This window comes from Xyrauchen texanus, chromosome 3, assembly GCF_025860055.1.
Source record: "Xyrauchen texanus isolate HMW12.3.18 chromosome 3, RBS_HiC_50CHRs, whole genome shotgun sequence".
Taxonomy (NCBI): Eukaryota; Metazoa; Chordata; class Actinopteri; order Cypriniformes; family Catostomidae; genus Xyrauchen; species Xyrauchen texanus.
In genome coordinates, this window is record NC_068278.1 from 30,252,791 (window position 1) to 30,271,571 (window position 18,781).

The 18,781-nt window shown below is 36.8% G+C and overlaps 2 protein-coding genes across 2 annotated transcripts; one reads left to right on the forward strand and one right to left on the reverse strand.

Annotated features, from left to right (window-relative positions):
- Positions 1–754: 754 nt before the first annotated feature.
- rnf214 (ring finger protein 214) lies at positions 755–12,658 on the forward strand. The gene is given in 16 exon segments (XM_052103798.1): positions 755–1,169; positions 1,256–1,412; positions 1,507–1,566; positions 1,788–1,928; positions 2,125–2,258; positions 2,948–3,016; positions 3,108–3,204; positions 3,302–3,390; positions 3,698–3,785; positions 3,866–3,961; positions 7,401–7,833; positions 7,836–7,914; positions 9,316–9,433; positions 10,998–11,147; positions 11,311–11,403; positions 11,499–12,658. Coding segments are annotated over 16 exon segments (1,926 nt in total). The 5' UTR covers positions 755–1,110; the 3' UTR covers positions 11,562–12,658.
- Positions 12,659–12,792: 134 nt separating this feature from the next.
- Positions 12,793–14,489, reverse strand: apoa1a (apolipoprotein A-Ia). The gene is made up of 4 exons (XM_052107610.1): positions 14,454–14,489; positions 14,204–14,254; positions 13,815–13,959; positions 12,793–13,550 (listed from the first exon to the last, which is right to left on the reverse strand). The coding sequence occupies exons 2-4, from the start codon at positions 14,244–14,246 to the stop codon at positions 12,950–12,952; spliced, it is 789 nt and encodes a 262-aa protein (XP_051963570.1). The 5' UTR covers positions 14,247–14,254; positions 14,454–14,489; the 3' UTR covers positions 12,793–12,949.
- Between the last annotated feature and the right edge of the window lie 4,292 nt (positions 14,490–18,781).

Sequence of the window (18,781 nt, forward strand, 5' to 3'; positions counted from 1 at the left end):
TATTGTATATAAAAATTTTAAAGTATGGCTGATTATTATGTCTAAAGATTTGAAATATTATTAGTGGACAACAGGGCCACACAGGGTAAAAGGCACATTTTATTTTATTTTCTCTAAAAAACACTAAATAGCTACAAAAACTACCACATTATTTTCCTAAACATCTGTTTGTCACTATACACTGCAAAATATTTCTGATCAATGAGATCATGCATGCAATGTCTAAAGTTTTAATCTGATCTAATATTGAATCATTTTTTAAATGCTGCAAATTTATGTTACCAATGAAAATCCCTGAAATTATAATTTATTTGGAGACAAAATAATTATTTGTCATTTTCAGTTTTGTTCAAGGTGATTCAATAATTTAAAAAAAAATTATATCAAATATCCCCCATTGCAGAGACTAAAGGCCCCCATAAAACATATTGGATGCTCTATCAACATTCAACAAAATTACATTTATGTTTTCAATATTGATACACTTTGACTTTGTGACCAGAAAAAAAAACAATTACATTTTCCTTAGTGTGCTTTTAGCCCCGTTGTATCCTAAATTCTTTGTATTCAAACTAGACGTCCTAATTTTTTCCCTTAAAAAAATGAACTAAGCATATAAAAAAACATACTGTGTCTGAAATCACCCCTATATAGTGAACTAGTGAACGAGTTAGCGATTTCGGCCACAGCAAGCCAGTCGACAACGCAACGCGCTTCAAAATGCGTGTGACGTCACATCCCGGAATTAAAACAGGATTAGATGATGTCATAAAAGTTGCACCCGTTCTCGTCTTTACCTTTTTGCATTATTATTTGTTAATAATATTACATACCGATATAGTATCAGTGAGTACTGTGAGCCATTTGACCGAATGAGCTGCTCATTGAGTATTTTGTGAGTTTTTTCTTTAGCTTTTGTGCTCTGTCGATAGCTTTGCTTTTGGCGCTCACATTTCACTGGACAATACTTTTCGTGAGTTAATTTGAGTTAAAAATCAACAACAGAAAGTTGTAAAATCAGCGTGTTGCTGATAAATATTAGATCACAATACTGATGTAATTGTGCTCATGTAAATATATTCGCTTACGTTTTAAACCGGAATACTGTCAATGGAAAGCGAAATAAACAGCGAGTGTAGTTTGGCTTTAGTTGAGGATGACTTAGTTCAGTAAGTACAAAACATGTTATAGAGTAATTTCAACGGTTTTCCTGGAATGGTCAAACAATACCGATGTCCCTGTGCTCTTTTGACAGTGTTCCCGTGATTCCTCCGGCTTGCTCGCCATGGAGCAGATCATCATCCGGCCTCTGGTCCACCGAGGGAAACTTCCAAACAGTATTAAAAGAAAATTCTGAACACCAAAACGGCACATTACCTTCCATCAAAGCAACCCATAGCCAAACGGTTCAGGTCTGAAAAACATTCTAATGACACATTGTTAACAGTGATGATCATCGAGGCCTAAGCGTAGTTTAATGTAGTTGCAATGTTGTCTCTACCACAGACAGATGACTCAACAGAGGAACGATCAACCAACACAAATGAGAACTGGGAATCAGACATGGTAAGGTCTCAACACGTTTTCTAAATGAGAGTGTATGTGTGACATAGCCTTGTTGTGCTGGACAGGCCAAACTTGTTATTCATATTCTTTAGAGGGATGTATATCACAAATGTTATGTTGAGAATATGAAGTTGTGTGCACTTTCTTTACATTTTGAGGGAATTTTCTTTGTTGTTATGTGGATATACTGTATATTTGAACCTTTTTCTCTGTCTCTTTAGCATTCCATAGAAGATGACAGTATTGAGTTGAACCAGCATTACGAGGCTCTCAGGAAGCAGCATGAAGTAGAGCAGGATGAGCACAGTCAAAGTGTCAGCAGTCTGAAGAAGACGAGAGAAGACTGGAATCACAAGTACCAGGTCTAGTCTCACACCTGTACACCTTACATCAATAAACATTTTTACACAAGGTGATTTGAGGTCTTTCTGGAACGCACCCTAGATGCTATATTTTGTTATTAGGGAGAGGTAATACTGTTTCCTGGAATTCTGTTAAGCCACATTTTAATTTTGAATGTAATTGTTTTGACATTAATAAAACATTTTTATCACACAGTGTTTTATTGAAAAAATTGAGTCCTTACAAATTAAACTGGAGCTTAATAGCAGCAAGACCACCCGGAAAAACTTCATGGTAAAGCGGCAAGAGCTTACCGCTGAGAAAGAACGAATGGAAGAGGAGAAAACAAGGTAAATGGGCAATTCCAGCATTATGGATGTGACATGTTCAGTGAAAATGTGAAATTTAACTTAATTTATAAAGTACTCCTTACCAGTAAATCAAACAATTTTTGTGTATAATCATAGACCCTTGGAGGTAGAGTCCAGACATGTTTCCGTCTGGACAATTTTGTTTTTCCGAGTTTAGATTAAAAGTAAAAAAAAAAAAAGTTAAGAGCTTGCATTACAGATGTGACAAAAATTTACATTTTGGGAGATCACACACTTTGTAAAAACTCTGTTAATTGCATTGCACAATCCAGAAATAATAATAGTCACAGCATTTAGAAGGGTTGGCACTCCTTAGAACATGTAATATTTATTTTTTATTCATTGTCGTTTTCACATAAATGGGAAAAGAAAAGAGCGTTACAGATGTGACATCTCTTCATTGCATGACAGTTGTGAAAGAACCACTTGCATCATGAGGGGAAACCATTCAAAATACTTTGAATTCTTTAGACTATGACCTCTGAGATATATTATGTTATAGTACCCATCAAGGCTTCATGATGAATTGAAATTGCCATTTTTCCATGATACGGTTGACATTTTAGTGGAATTTAACCCAAATCAAAATGGTTTGTTTGAGAATATGTCACACTCTATGGGTTTGAGTCACTGAATTTAAAAGGTGTGTGTGTGTGTGTGTGTTTTAGACTGGCTCAGGAGTTGGAGGACACAGAAAGGAAACTGAAGATGCTGATTGAAGAACAGAGTCAAGAGAAGTAATGTTTCAAAGCATAAAAAAGAAACACATACACTGTCTCTGGATCCGGCTCTGTCTTTATGTTGTTTCCGTCCTTTTGTATGTATAAGGCTGACCTGGGAGCAGGAAATAGCTGATTTGAGGGTGGAAATGGAGACGCTTTGCAGACAGGCAGAGCAAGCCAATCAGACAGCTCTTCAGGATGAGGTAGTCCCTGCATCCTCGCAGCACATTTCTTCTACAAAATTCATTATTATTATTATTAGCTAACAGTGTATTTGTTTTTATGTGTTTGTGTGAGCAGATAGCTGCACTTGAGATGCAGAAAGAGGTTGCAATTTCTCAAGTGGAGGACTGGATTGTAGATGCTGAAAGATATCTTAATTCTCTTAGGTATAATGTATGAATTTGTTCTCATGATGAGGCTTTGAAACTGAACCTGCATGATTCACTCTCTTATGGATACACTGGGTTACTGTCTTATTTATTTGGGGCAAGTTTCAATCGCAAATCCAGTTATTATATTGTGATGTTCCTGATTTATTGAATCATGACATGGGTATCTCAATATGTATTATATTGTGTTGTGGTTGGCGATACCATGCTCTATTGTTTTGATAGGTGTGTACAGTACGTACAACATGTCTCTTGTGCATAAAGATAATATGATTTCTTTGGAATTTGCACTTACTCTGGACAGAATAAATCCTACCCAGCAGCTCTTTCACCAGCGGCAGAAGTGGGAGCAGAACGTGGTGATGGTCCACAGTAGTCTGGCAGGACTGAAGGTGAGCGGAGGAGTTAATACTGGTGTCAAAAGATGAGGGATGAAGAGGCTTCTATCACTTTTTATCTCTGTCTTTCACAGGACAAGTTTAATGAAAACCATCAGCTCTTGCTAAGAGGTGAACAGTTGGACAGTTTACCTTCAATCCCCCTCCCCTCACTCCCACCAGTGCCTACAGTGAGTGTCCATTTATTCATTTATGACATTGCTTAATTTGATCAATGATCAATTAATTGATTACAACTCGCAAGCATGTTAGTTCTCTGGAGCCAATGTCATGATCAAATTAGTCCACCCATGAAACCGAGTCCCCATCGGACGTCAGATTGATTCCACTGGCTCATGAACTTTTAATGAGCACTGTATTCACTGCCTGAGAAGAAATCCTACAAAATCATTTTATGATGTATGGTGAAATAACTTTGTTAATATTCAAACGATTCTGAATTGATTCTCAAAAGAAACAGAATCGATTCGGAGTTCAGTTTAAATCAAGGCAGAGCAGTGGTGCGCGCCAAAGACAGATGTGGAAACAAAGACGCAAGTTAAGTGCATATGCTAAATTCAAGTACACAAGCATGACTGTTTGCAAACCAGCTGTATCAAACACATGACCATTTGTGCCCGAATGAATCTTCGATCCCGAAATTCTTTCACAAACCCACGCACATAGCAACGGGGTTATTCGTGATGCGAAGCCCTCGATGCCTTTCTCTACTCTTGCACGCTCTCCATTTCATTGGCTTTTGTCATTGCCGGTCACTCGTTTGTCAGGACAGTGCCCACAAATGACTATAAAGGTTTTATCTTCTACTTGCAGAGCAAACAGATAGAACCATTTCATATGGGACACTTGATACATTTCTGAAGCAACTAGTGCTATTTAAACCGCTTTACTATAACCTGTGCAGGAGAGGATATGCTGACAGCTGCACTCTCATAGAAGCCGATATATCTCTCAGCAACTTCCATTTGTGTTTAAAAACGAAAATGAATAGCATGGCATAGATTAATTTTAAATAATAATTAAATACTATTCATTGATTTACAATGCTTCAACTGATTATATTATTATTTTTATTTTTAAGTAATAGTATTCAGTGTTTTGATGAAGAACATCATTTTTTTTTTGTGCTTTTAAGGGATTTTTATAAGGTTCTAAAGAAAGAAACTGAAAAACTGAGATATTTTTTTTAAATATAGAACCATTTATTTATATAATTTTGTGGATGTTCCATGTTTTGTTCACAGCTCATACTAAATGTAAAAGGCCAGTTTATGTAATGTGACTCATTCTGATTTTTAAAACAGCTGTTAAATAAAAAGCTGAAAGGGAAAAAATATAGAGAGTAAAAAATGTATTTTGAAGAAACTGAAAAAAAGAAAGATATTGATGGACAAGATGCGTTGTAATGCATTGAGAATCGTTTTATAATCGAATCGTTACCCTTTGAATCGTAATCGAATCGTGAGGCCAGTGAAGATTCACACCTCTAGTTAATATGATGTTAAATTACTTTTAAATCATATGTTACACATAATAGTATAAAATCAAAAGTTTAGATCATGAAATTAGAGATTTCTTATTCTGTGTGTTTTTCAGTTAGCTTACATTTAGCTAATGAACCACATTATTACAAAATATATTACCGGTTTACATATCTTACAATCTTATATGCACAACAGCATTTATGAGGTTGTCAATTACATTTCTCTGCAGTCTAAATATATATATTTGTTTTTCTGAAAAATAATGTGTCCTGAGCAGATTAAACCAATGTTGCATGTTCGAGGACCGTTAAGGGAACCAAACGTCATGAAAATCATTAGGGTTTTAATATAAAAAAAAATAATTATGGAAACAGTTCTGAATAAGAACCGGTTCTTGTTTCCCAATCCTAATTTTGTATAATTTACTAGTAGACTGATCTGCAGTACAGTGAGGAAAATAAGTATTTGAACACCCTGCTATTTTGCAAGTTCTCCCACTTGGAAATCATGGAGGCGTCTGAAATTGTCATCGTAGGTGCATGTCCACTGTGAGAGACATAATCTAAAAAAAAAAATCCAGAAATCACAATATATGATTTTTTTAACTATTTATTTGTATGATACAGCTGCAAATAAGTATTTGAACACCTGTCTATCAGCTAGAATTCTGACCCTCAAAGACCTGTTAGTCTGCCTTTAAAATGTCCACCTCCACTCCATTTATTATCCTAAATTAGATGCACCTGTTTTAGGTCGTTAGCTGCATAAAGACACCTGTCCACCCCATACAATCAGTAAGAATCCAGCTACTAACATGGCCAAGACCAAAGAGCTGTCCAAAGACACTAGAGACAAAATTGTACACCTCCACAAGACTGGAAAGGGCTACGGGGAAATTGCCAAGCAGCTTGGTGAAAAAAGGTTCACTGTTGGAGCAATCATTAGAAAATGGAAGAAGCTAAACATGACTGTCAATCTCCCTCGGACTGGGGCTCCATGCAAGATCTCACCTCGTGGGGTCTCAATGATCCTAAGAAAGGTGAGAAATCAGCCCAGAACTACACGGGAGGAGCTGGTCAATGACCTGAAAAGAGCTGGGACCACCGTTTCCAAGGTTACTGTTGGTAATACACTAAGACGTCATGGTTTGAAATCATGCATGGCACGGAAGGTACCCCTGCTTAAACCAGCACATGTCAAGGCCCGTCTTAAGTTTGCCAATGACCATTTGGATGATCCAGAGGAGTCATGGGAGAAAGTCATGTGGTCAGATGAGACCAAAATAAGACACTTTTTGGTCATAATTCCACTAACCGTGTTTGGAGGAAGAAGAATGATGAGTACCATCCCAAGAACACCATCCCTACTGTGAAGCATGGGGGTGGTAGCATCATGCTTTGGGGGTTTTTCTGCACATGGGACAGGGCGACTGCACTGTATTAAGGAGAGGATGACCGGGGCCATGTATTGCGAGATTTTGGGCAACAACCTCCTTCCCTCAGTTAGAGCATTGAAGATGGGTCGAGGCTGGGTCTTCCAACATGACAATGACCCGAAGCACACAGCCAGGATAACCAAGGAGTGGCTCTGTAAGAAGCATATCAAGGTTCTGGTATGGCCTAGCCAGTCTCCAGACCTAAACCCAATAGAGAATCTTTGGAGGGAGCTCAAACTCCGTGTTTCTCAGTGACAGCCCAGAAACCTGACTGATCTAGAGAAGATCTGTGTGGAGGAGTGGGCCAAAATCCCTCCTGCAGTGTGTGCAAACCTGGTGAAAAACTACAGGAAGCGTTTGACCTCTGTAATTGCAAACAAAGGCTACTGTACCAAATATTAACATTGATTTTCTCAGGTGTTCAAATACTTATTTGCAGCTGTATCATACAAATAAATAGTTAAAAAATCATACATTGTGATTTCTGGATTTTTTTTTTTATTATGTCTCTCACAGTGGACATGCACCTACGATGACCATTTCAGACCCCTCCATGATTTCTAAGTGGGAGAACTTGCAAAATAGCAGGGTGTTCAAATACTTATTTTCCTCACTGTATGTGATGTGTATATTTTATATTTAGTTATGTATCAGTAATTTGACATGTTTTTCTATTTTTTCTTTCTAAAGTTCGAGTTGATACTGAATCCACTTCCTGTGTCCCACCCCATTTTCAACAGTGGCCCACCAGCTAGCACAGCAACTCCTCCTTTAGCTCATTCCCATATCCACTCTTCTGCCACACCACCCCTAATAGCCACACCCCCGCCTTGTGCCCCAACTCCTCAAAACACACCATATCTACCTGTTAGCTCACATGCACATGTCCCAAACAATCATATCACCATGACAACCCATGCATCTGCACCTTACATATCCATACCACCCACCTGCCTGCCTCAAACACAGACCTTACCACAGATGTACATGGGCATTCCAGCCTCATCAGCCCCCTATGTGGGATTACCGAATAATTATGGAGCTAGTTTTCAACCCCAAGCCACAGTGCGCCTTCCGCAAACATTCATGCAGAACACATCTACTCGTAACTCCTCCCCCAGACCCTCCCCTCCAATCCTGCACCGGTAGGAAAACTGGACAAGCTGCTGGAGAGACTGGGCTCACAATTTCCACAATGCACAAGGTACTTCTATTAAATATTGTTAAACGATGTCGATGAGCTTAGTTTCTACTAGGGATGTGCCCGAATACCTTATTCGGAACAGCACGAATAATGACTTCAACGAATTCCTTTGAATAATGCAAAAGATATACGGAAGACCGATCATCCAACGAGCACAGGTATTAAGCGATATTTTAAATAAACAGATCCTAAATTACAAATGAACGATGAGTCTGGGAAACCAATATTACTACAGTGTAAACCTTATGAATGAAATGTGTTATTTCAAGTTCATCGGATGGACACTTCATTTCAGTCTCCATTGTACACGTCTCAGAAATCTCAATCTTGTCAAGAGTAACATTAACTAAGATAATATATCATACACATTTTCCACTTCTTAAACTGTCTGTTAACATATTAACACCAACTGTTGCACATAATTCACACGTAAGGATCCATAATCCAACCTGAACGCGATGTTGAATTCCTGACCAGAGAAGTGATGATTTATTAGCGGAGCTTGTCTGTCCATCTCTTAAAGCTGACCACATTTATATCCACTTCACCAGTTAAGGTAATTGCATGGTTTAGCCTTTATTCCAAACAGTTTAAATGCTCCATAGAGGTTTAAATACTTTTAAATGTAGAAAACAAAACGTTCACATTTTCCATACTTTTCTAGAAAATTATAGAGGCTCGCTCTTGCTATTTATTCCCCTGTATTTAGCTAATTCTGCACATGTAATTTAACTAAATAATTATGTCCTCCGCATTATGTTAAAATATGTGCACACAAAATAAGCCTCAAGTGTAGTCTGTCATACAACGTTCAGATTTAAATGAATGGTGCTATATCACCTGTTTGTAGGCTTAAGTAATTTTCTCCTTTCTTTTAATGTTTGTATTTGTATTTAATATTTGTGGCGAAATGTGTGCTTGACATTTCACAATTGCTTAACACCTCGTGCCTCCAGAATAACATTGTTATACTTGCACACTGCACATAAACTTAAACATATACTTGCACATTGCAGACATAAATCAAAATTATTTTTCAGCAGATATAATGTCAAAAATACCAGGAGAAACCAAAGCTAAAAACATTCCACGGTTAATGTAGTCTACATATACAGCTTACAACTTACATTTTAAAATGAGGTTTGAGACTCTTCCGGTTTAAGCCCTGCCCACATCCGCTTATATCTGAATACAGATCATTTTGTCATAGAACAGATACAAATACAGATAATGGCTTCGCTGCACACCCCTAGTTTCTACTGCGTATATTTTTTGGCACCCAGTGTAATTCTAGTATATTAGTATATTCTGTTGATAATCTTTTGTTTGTTAATTGTGAAAGGATAATAAGAGCTTTTGAAACTAATTTCACTCCCAAACCTCTGTTTCTGTCTGTATTAGAGATCAGTTAACAAGGGTTCTACAGCAAATCAAGAGTGAGCGTGGTACAATGGCTGGCATGTCAATAGATGATGTTACTCAGCAGGTTTCCCAGAGACTTGCACAGAACCAGAGACTGGTGAGAGCGCACATTCTCTGTTTCTTTCACTAAATCTTTTAGTTTTTTCCCATGCTGTGTATTGTAGGTTTGTCTTGATACCAAAATATCAGTTTGCCAATGGCATGTTTATGTTAATAGCTTTTGAACCGTGAGTACTAGAAACTACATTATTTTTTTCTCTGATTTCTTGGCTCAAGACAATTCGATTTCACCATATGGCATCATTTTGCATCATGAAAATTTGTTGGCCATTTAGAATTTTCTGACAAAAAGTAATTAACAGAATTTTGATAAACCATACCGTTTTCTAATTGCGCTTCAGTGAATTCAACGAAGAGCACACCAAAATGGACATGAGGGTATATCTTCATAACGCATTAGCGTATTCATACCAAACTTATTATTTGTTATAGGCACAATTACTGGAGGGTGCCTGCGTAGTTTTGGAACAGTGCCACCTAGTTGTCATGAGATATGAAAAAATAACCATTTTGCTTATAACTTCTGAACAGTTAGGCATAAAATCATAAAATTGGTCTCATTAGATTCAGTGAGGTATAGCAAGTCCAAAGAATTCCTATGTTGGCCATTTTGGGCGTCGACCATTTTTAATTAAGTTTTAATTATTTATTTTATTTATTAATGCTGTTTTTTACGAACGACTTGGCGTATCGTTATAAAAATCTGTATGTGTCTTTGGCACCATGCTCTGAAGGGACTCAATATGTTTTGGGACAGCGCCACCTTGTGATAAAAATTATAATGCTATTTCTAAAAATGCTAATAGCTATTAACCCCTTTTGCCTACTGTCATGAGACTCTATTCTTGATAGATTCCCTGGTTCATGCTGAGAACAATGATGCCAATTATGTCGTGATCGAACAAACTTCCTGTCCGGCTTTTTTAAATGTTTTGAAAACCTACTTTTAGTCCTCTTAGCCTGTTTGTCTGATTTGCACGAAAATTGGCCTGCATCATCTAGAGGCACTCACTACAAAGTTATTTTCAGAATTTTGATAAACCATACTGTTTTCGAATGGCAATTCAACGAATTCGACGAAGAACCCTCAAAATTGAACTTGAGGCTCTATCTCCGCTACGCTTTGAGGGATTGGGATGAAACTTAGTATATGTCATCACCATTAGGCCCTGATGTTACCTGCAGCATTTTGGCGCACTGCCTCTACTGGTCAGGAGATTTTATTTTGGCTTATAACTCTTGAACACTTTCCTGCATGATAACCATCATGCCCAGATACTACCTGAGCAGTTTCAGAACAGTGCCACATACTGGACAACAATTCTAAGAAGTAGCTATTTTTAGTTTTAAAATTAATGCTTTTTTTTTATGATTGAATGTTTACTTTTTCTAACTCATACATTGTTCATTGGAATCTAACTAAAAACTTATCACAAAGTTTCTTTTGCTTCTCATGGTGCTGGTAATTGTATTGATCCTGGTATCGCTACTTGTAGCTATATTATTTCTTATATTTATTTTAGTATCTACTTTGTACCAAAGTACTTTTCATTTTCCAAAAGCATTGTTCATATAATTTATATCTATATCTGCTGTTTCAGCCACCAGGCCCTATAGCACCCCCATCTGGAGCCAGAGCCTTTCCTGGTTCAGTTGGCCCAATTCAGCGTCCAATAGCCCAGCCAGTGCGTCATATGCGGCCTCATTTCCGTGCCCCTGTCGCCCAGGTCTTTCACACAAGACCCCCACAGGTAGAAATCAACTTATAACTTAACTCATCTCTTTTCTCAAATCACATTAGACTACTCACTCGAAACTATATTTTAAATGTACGTTCTGTCTATCATTCAGTAATAGGAAGTATGTTTTTGAGATACTGAGATTGCACTCTTTATCTCTCGTTCTCCCTTTTAGTCCCCTGCCCGTAGATTTTGTTTGATGTGCCAGAATCCTGTAGATGCTGGAAGCCAGTACAACACAAACTGCTCTCATATGATGCATAAAGATGTGAGTGTGTAGAATTCACAAAAATATGTTTATGGCACATTATTCCCTTGTCTATGGGTACTAAAAATTGTGTTGCTCCAATTCCTTTTCTTTAGTGCGTCAGTGTTTGGCTCAAGACCAGCAAGAATAACTCCTGTCCTTTCTGTCCATCCAAATGAGGACTGACTAAGCCAGAAAACAATCACAGCCATATTTGAGCCAATACCTGCAGAAAATGAAGTAGAAATTATCATATTAAAGGAATTGTTACCCCACAAATGAAAACTGTTTACTTTTTACCCTTATGTAGTTCAAAACCCATATCACTTGTTTTTCTTCTGTGGAACACAAAAGGATATTTAGAATGTTTGAATGCCACAATTGTTGATTTCCATACTATAGTAGTTTGATAGTGACTCACTTTAAAGTTTTACTAAGTGTGACATAAAGGTAGTCCATGCAACCTGTGCATGCTATTTCAAGTCTTCTGAAGGCATACAATCACTTTGAATGATGAATAAACTAAAATGTAAGTAATTATTCACTCCTAAATCAAATTATTTATCAACTCGTAGACACATCACTAATATAAAAACTCATTGGTATGATGACCTCAGTGAGATTTAATGTAATTGATGTTTCACCATATTTGATTTTGGCTCTGTGTGCATGAGATATGAATTGGTCCTTTATTTGATTTGAGAGTGAATAACGACTTAAATTTCAGTCCATTAGTAATCGTTGTCTTCAGAAGACTTGGAATATGAAACAAAAGCTGCATGGACTTTTATGACACTTGAGGGTGCTTTTTTATTTTAAAGTGAGTCACTATTAACTGCTATTGTATAGACGCTAGCAAAATATACCCCAAAAAATATATCCTTTGGTGTTTCGCAGAAGAAGGAATGTCATATCAGGTTGGAATGAAATGAGGGTGATTATATAATGAAATAATTTTCATTTTTGGGTATACTGTTTGGTTGAGCCAAGCTTTTGTAATTCTGTAATTCTCAATCTGTTTATTGTCAAAAATAATTTGTTTCTGGTCCGATAACTATTTCTGTGAAGACATTGTGTAATTATACATTTTTATTATTATTTTTCAAATCTGTGGAATCCTTTCAGTATGAATTGTACTTTTCTCCAGTATTTAATATTATTCCAAAGACTTTTGAATATACCCTGAATTGTACTATATAACAGATTATGCTTTTTCTAAAGGCCATGTTACAACATACTGAATGTGCAAACTCCAGCACAGAATAAAATGTTTCTTTCAAACTTTACCAAACTGTTTTGTTTGTTTTTAAGGATCAACAGAGGATTTTATTTTACTTGAATCAATATCATTAACCTTTACCAGTTTCAGATTACCTCCATGGAAGAACACATTGATTCAGAGAATTTAGTCTTTATGTGGATTTTATTTAACAATACATTGAACATTTAACTAACAAGCCTTGCACAATTACTCTTTCCCCCACCAAACACTCTTACAATCCATTAAGAATGTCTGTGCTTTGCTGTTCTTGCTTGTGAGTATTTATGAGTCCTTGCTGTGCACTTTTTATGCCTGGATGGACTTGGAGATAGTTTCATACCACTGTGCAAACTTGACCTTCAGCTCCTCCATGTAGGGCTCAAAGCGGGCATTCAGGTCCTGGGTGTGTGGAGCAATCTTCTCCCTGGCCTCCTCAACAGCCTTCACCAGCTGCTCCTTGTATTCCTCAGCATAGGGGGCAGCCATGGTCCTCAGATCCTCCAGACGTTCGGTCAGCTTGGTGCGCACAGCCTCAATCATGGGCATCAGCTTAGTCTTGGTCTCTTCAACATTGGTCTCGATCTTCTGCCTCATTTCATCGACCATGGGCTGCATCCTGGCACGCAGTTGCTCTGCATTTTCACGGTTCAAGGTCACATACTCTTGGAAGAGTGGCTCCAGCTTCTCGCGGTATTCCTCCATGTGCTTTTGCAGAATGTTGTGCAGCTCAGCACGGTGGGGCTCCAGCTTGGAACGGAGGTCTTCAACATCAGTCATGATGCGCTCATGCAGCAGTTTGGTGGTCTCCGAAAACTGGTTGGAGAAGGACTCTGTGTAGGGGGTCAGAGCCTGGGAGGAGGTTTGGGCGTAGTCCTGCAGCTTGGTCAAACTCTCTGAGAGTTTCAACCTGATGAGAGCGAGAAACAAGATGAAGAGAATTTCACATTTGTGAAATGTGACAATTAAACATTATACAGCTCCTGTTAAAACTGGAGAAGAAATGTGGCAAAGGAATCTGAGCCAACAGTTTAAAGAATGATTGAATTGAAAGGCAAGTGACTTAAGATAAGTAAAACACACAGAGAAGATTAAGACATGGAAGAGTACAAAGCAAGGAGAACGTATAGTTGAGTTCTTTGGTGATGTTATGATGATCAGAATTGTCTCTTACTTGTACTGCTCATACTCTGTTCCATCCAAGTGATCGAGAGTCTTCTGAGCCTGTTCCTTGACCTGGGTCAGGTACACCAAGGCTACTGCCTTGTAGTGCTCCAGCTGGGAGGGAGCATCAGCCTGCAGGAAGCGGGCCTGGGAATCTGAGAAGACACACAGGAAAAGACACTAGATTTCAGAAAATATAAAACCTCAGGTAGCACAGCAAAGACTAAGTCCTTGTGATTATGTGAATCTACATATTGAAATTGTCACCAGAGAACACCAAAGCATTAACAAAATGTGTCAATTTCATATGTTTTCAAGGTAAACTTGAAAAGTTATGCTCTCAGCAACTTAAAGTACTACATAAAATAGAACTTTTTTGAAAAACAAAAAATTACTTACCCACAGCGAGGAGGAGAGTCAGTGCAATAGCCACAAATTTCATGGTTAAGCCTGAAAGAGAAAACAGTTATTTTCAAAGGAGAAGTCTTGTGTTATGCTCAACTGTGTCTTGTATCAGTATTTTTCATTGTCCTCTTTTCATCTTTCAATTTCCCTATCTATTCCTGTCTTATGCCTTTTCTCTTCCCATGATTCTTATTCTTTCTCATTCCTTCACTCTTCCTCTACTCCTGCTGGTTTGAGCTCTTACCTGAGTGGTGCTGCTCTGAGTGTCTGAGACCGAACAACAGGGCTAAAGGGCTTATATAGGGGAGGCACCATGTGTCTTTGGAATTAGAACCCTGTCCTCCTGCATATCAGAGGTTCAAAGGGTAAGTGCAATCAGGGAAGGCTTTTAGATATCTCTCAGGATAAAACACGCAAACAAACTGCATGTAGACACGTCAATGCACTCACATACACATTCTCTATCAGTCTTCCAAAGCACAAATTACATGTAAATACTTTCTGTCAGATAAAGTATTTTCTTTGTCACTTCACAAATAATTTCACAAGATGTTATGCTAAATCTGTATAAAATGAGCTGGTGAACCATATGTCTACAACATTTCCAAAATTACAATCTGCATATGGTATGTTAATGTGGAAACTTAAAATGTATTATCTACAATAATTATTTTAGTTGCATTTGCCAGTCCACAATGGCTCCTTCCATATTCATTTGTTCATACTGACTATCAATGGGCAAAGAATGTAAGGACAAACTTATCTATTATGTAAGACAACATTTAGATGCCCTCCGACATTACGACTAAAGAGCAGGACATTTTAAATTCACACAAAGTAAAAATGTTAACTACAATGTGGTTCCATTTTCTAACATTAGTTAACAACATGAACTAACAATGAATTTATTAACTTTTGAACAATTAACTTTTACGACATTAATCAATCTTGGTTCATATTAATTTCAACATCTAGTAATATATATTTTAAAATCAAAAGTTGCATATGTTAACATTAGTTAATGCTAACATGAACAAAAAATTAACAATTGTGTTTTTATTAACTAACATTAAAAAATATAAATAAATGCTGTAAAAATATATTATTTATTGTTAGTTCATGATACTTAATTTAAACCTTTTTGTAAAATGTTACCATAAAAATGTAAACACAAAAAGCAAATCAATAAAGATATAGCAGATTATTAGATTATTTATTGATGCTATCTGCTCAAAGTAGTGATTTAAGCATTTATGGGTTTGTGATTAAGCTGTCTGATCAGCACAACATGTGATTACATCTCACTGTCATAAACTGTTGTGTGAAATCATGACAAGACTGTGAGGTTATCTTAAAACATTTGGCAACGTGTAGCAAACCTTGATCCCCACCTCCTTTTCCTCCTGCCCTAAATCCCATCTTATCAACTGCCAACCAAACAAAGGCATCACTAGTCAGTGGTCATTGATTAACTCGACTATTCACATTCTAAAATTCCCTGAAGTTTGTTTAATGCTGAGTGACATTTTGATTGAAAACATAAGAAAAGTCTGTTGATTACTAAACTATCTTCAGGAAATACTAAAGCTTCTGTTAAATATATGAGGATTTATTAAGTATTTATGTTTATTTTGTTAAGCAAATATAAACAACGAAATAAATCATATAAATATTTGAGTGGCTGTGTTATAATAAATTACCTAAATATTTTATTTCATATCTAAGAATTTTTATGGATTTGCCCACAAAGGCCCAGTTATGGTTCAAACTAGCCTACCCTCCTTTTAAAGTTCTTGACCAAAATATACTGCAAATAACGGCAAGAAAGAAAAAAAAGGATAACACCTGAATTAACACTTAATTTTAAAACTTTAATCTTTTGGAAGAGGAAGTGTATGTCTTTTAAACTAATGCACGATCTTCATCTATGTTCAAATACCGTCCCAATATAATGATTAGCAAAGTAATAGGCCTAAGCCATTTTGGTCAGTTATATTTTAATGTTTTTATTGACCTCAGCATGGTTTGCTTTAGGTTTTATTATCTAAATTTTCAGGCTTCACAATCAATTTGACAATCCTCATCTCAAAGTGCAAGCAAACAGAGAGGGACAGCAGGTTCTGAGCACTATATGGTAACCTACAGATTTTTATTTGGTTAAAGGACGAGGTTATCAAGATGGCTTACACCTGTATCGGCAGAAAAGGTCCTCCATGTAGGCCCATGTCATCATCAGCAGTTAAGTCACTTAACAGTGTCTCTGCTTGTACATGCAACCCATTTGTTCTGTCACATCATATAAATATATACATATTCCACACAGAGCAAAAACGTGAACTGATTTGCAGAGTTTGCCCACATTTAGCATCTCGACATCTCTCTCATGAAATTTTAAAACAAACAAACAAAAATGATTGATAAAAATATATGATGAAATGATAAATTACATTAAAAAAAATTATGGGAAATGATGTGTAGTGTACTTACGCTAAAATCATTCTGTAAGTAATAAACCACAACTGTTCTAAAAGTTGCACACTGATTTTCAGACTTTTGCGTACATTATTGCTGAGTCTGACATGAAACGTGACTGAAATTGCAGAACATATTCAGCTAGTTAGAGTTAAGAGCACTCAAAAATATTAATTATATAAGTTTAAATGTAGCCTATATTTTTCTTTATATATATAGTAATGTACAAAAAGCCAAATATCTTAGGGGTATTAGAAAACAGAAACTATTTGAGAACCTCTTGTGGAATTTATCAATCAAGAATTGTTCAGCTAGTCTGAAGATTTTCCAAGTTTGTTAAAGTATCCCTGGTTGCAGCTTGCAGAATGGGGCGGGTCCACAAATTGGGCGTGGCTACACATGTTACCACGCCCAAAACTTACTCTCATTGGCTCGGTCATCTTTTGTTGGTGAACATGATAGGAGATGCGTTTTAAAATATTGGAGCCCGATAATTTGTATTATAGTGCTTTGGCTCGTAAGTTATATGAAATTGTGTTGTACCTCGCTTCATTTCAAACAAATGTTGGACTGAGTGGCATGGACTGATGAACAAATTGTGTGGATGTGTCTGCTGTCATTCAAATCTGTAAATCAAAAAGAAGTGCAATATCACAAAGCCTTCATTATAATGCATAGTTAGAGAAATTAATTGTGAATTTAATTCATTATAAAATATGAAATATTTATCAGTGTTGTTGTTATATTTTGTGTATCAGTGTTTTTATATACATACTTTAATTTATAAACCAACATATGGGTAATGAAAACCAACAGCACCGTCTACTGTAAATTACACTAACATAAGTTATAAAGATGTAATATTTTCAAATATCCTAATATTGGGGGACAGAATACAAAACCCCATGTTGTTCGTTCATTTAGTCATTTGTTCATGAGGCATGTGCTTGTTTGCAACAGGCAATCCTCAAAAAAACGAGAACATGCAGCACTTTTAGTCTCATTGGATGATGGATTGATTATTTTGCTTGATTAATAATAGATTTTTCATTGACCAAGTTTGCTTGATGCACGCCGTCTGTATCTGCTTGATTTGTTGATTACTCTGCATTTTAGGAATTTAGTAATTTTAATTTATGCCATCAACAATAGCAAACAAGAAGGCTGATGAACTGATGAAAATGGTTATGCCATTAATTCTTGAGGTAGTTGCGGTGCTTTCACTCGTGTTCTAAATGGATTCATATTCATTTCTTAGAAGGATCGCAAACGACTATCTCTCCACCTTGTGTGTGCTCCTTTATCTCGTCGGCCTAAAAAATACTTTCTTATTGACATGCACACAGAAACCAACACCAGTCAATAAATAGCCCGTTACAGAGGAAAATAAGGAATATTGCATGAGGCATACAGGCTATAACTATACTATAACTATTAAATATTAATACTACACTGACGTACCGGTGCATTCGAACACCAAACACACACACACACACACACACACACACACATTTTGACATTTTTTTTTAAAGACATGATTTTCAGTTGGCATTTGTTTAAGAACATTTTCACGTCAGTTTCAGACTTTATAAATCACTATTTGTTCCTCACGTTTAACGTAGAATACAATTCATGGAATTTAGGATTTAATATAACATACAAGTAATCAACTGTTTTGACTCAACTATTCAATATCTCTCAAACAAGCAATAAAAACACACCAGCAACGAAGACCATCTCTACTATCACATGTCTATGACAGACGAACGAGCAATGAGACTATGTTGTGGGCGGGGCGATACGTTTAGCCCCGCATCACTCTGCAGTCATAGTAAATAGAACTCATTCATGATACGCAGGTTGGTATGTCATGTCTCCCTCTAGCGGTTACACGATGAAACTGCGTTTGTCACTTCAGTCTTGGTGTTGCTTATGTTACATGAACTTCTTCCATTCGCTCTTCTAGGGTGACCATGAAAAATTCGGCACAGTCCTGAAATCCAAGCAGTTGTCCCGAATCCCGCCCTAATTGTCCCGAAAATTAGAACAAAGTCTCAAGAGCAGACTCTCGAGTAGTTAGTGTGATATTAAAAATTGCTC

Bases quoted from the DNA above. Each gene is read 5' to 3' on its own strand.
- apoa1a (XM_052107610.1), bottom strand. From the start codon at position 14,246: ATGAAATTTGTGGCTATTGCACTGACTCTCCTCCTCGCTGTGG. The intron at 13,960-14,203 runs GTAAGTAATTTT...GTGTCTTCTCAG, and splicing joins GACTCTCCTCCTCGCTGTGG to ATTCCCAGGCCCGCTTCCTG. The intron at 13,551-13,814 runs GTAAGAGACAAT...CGCTCTCATCAG, and splicing joins ACAGAGTATGAGCAGTACAA to GTTGAAACTCTCAGAGAGTT.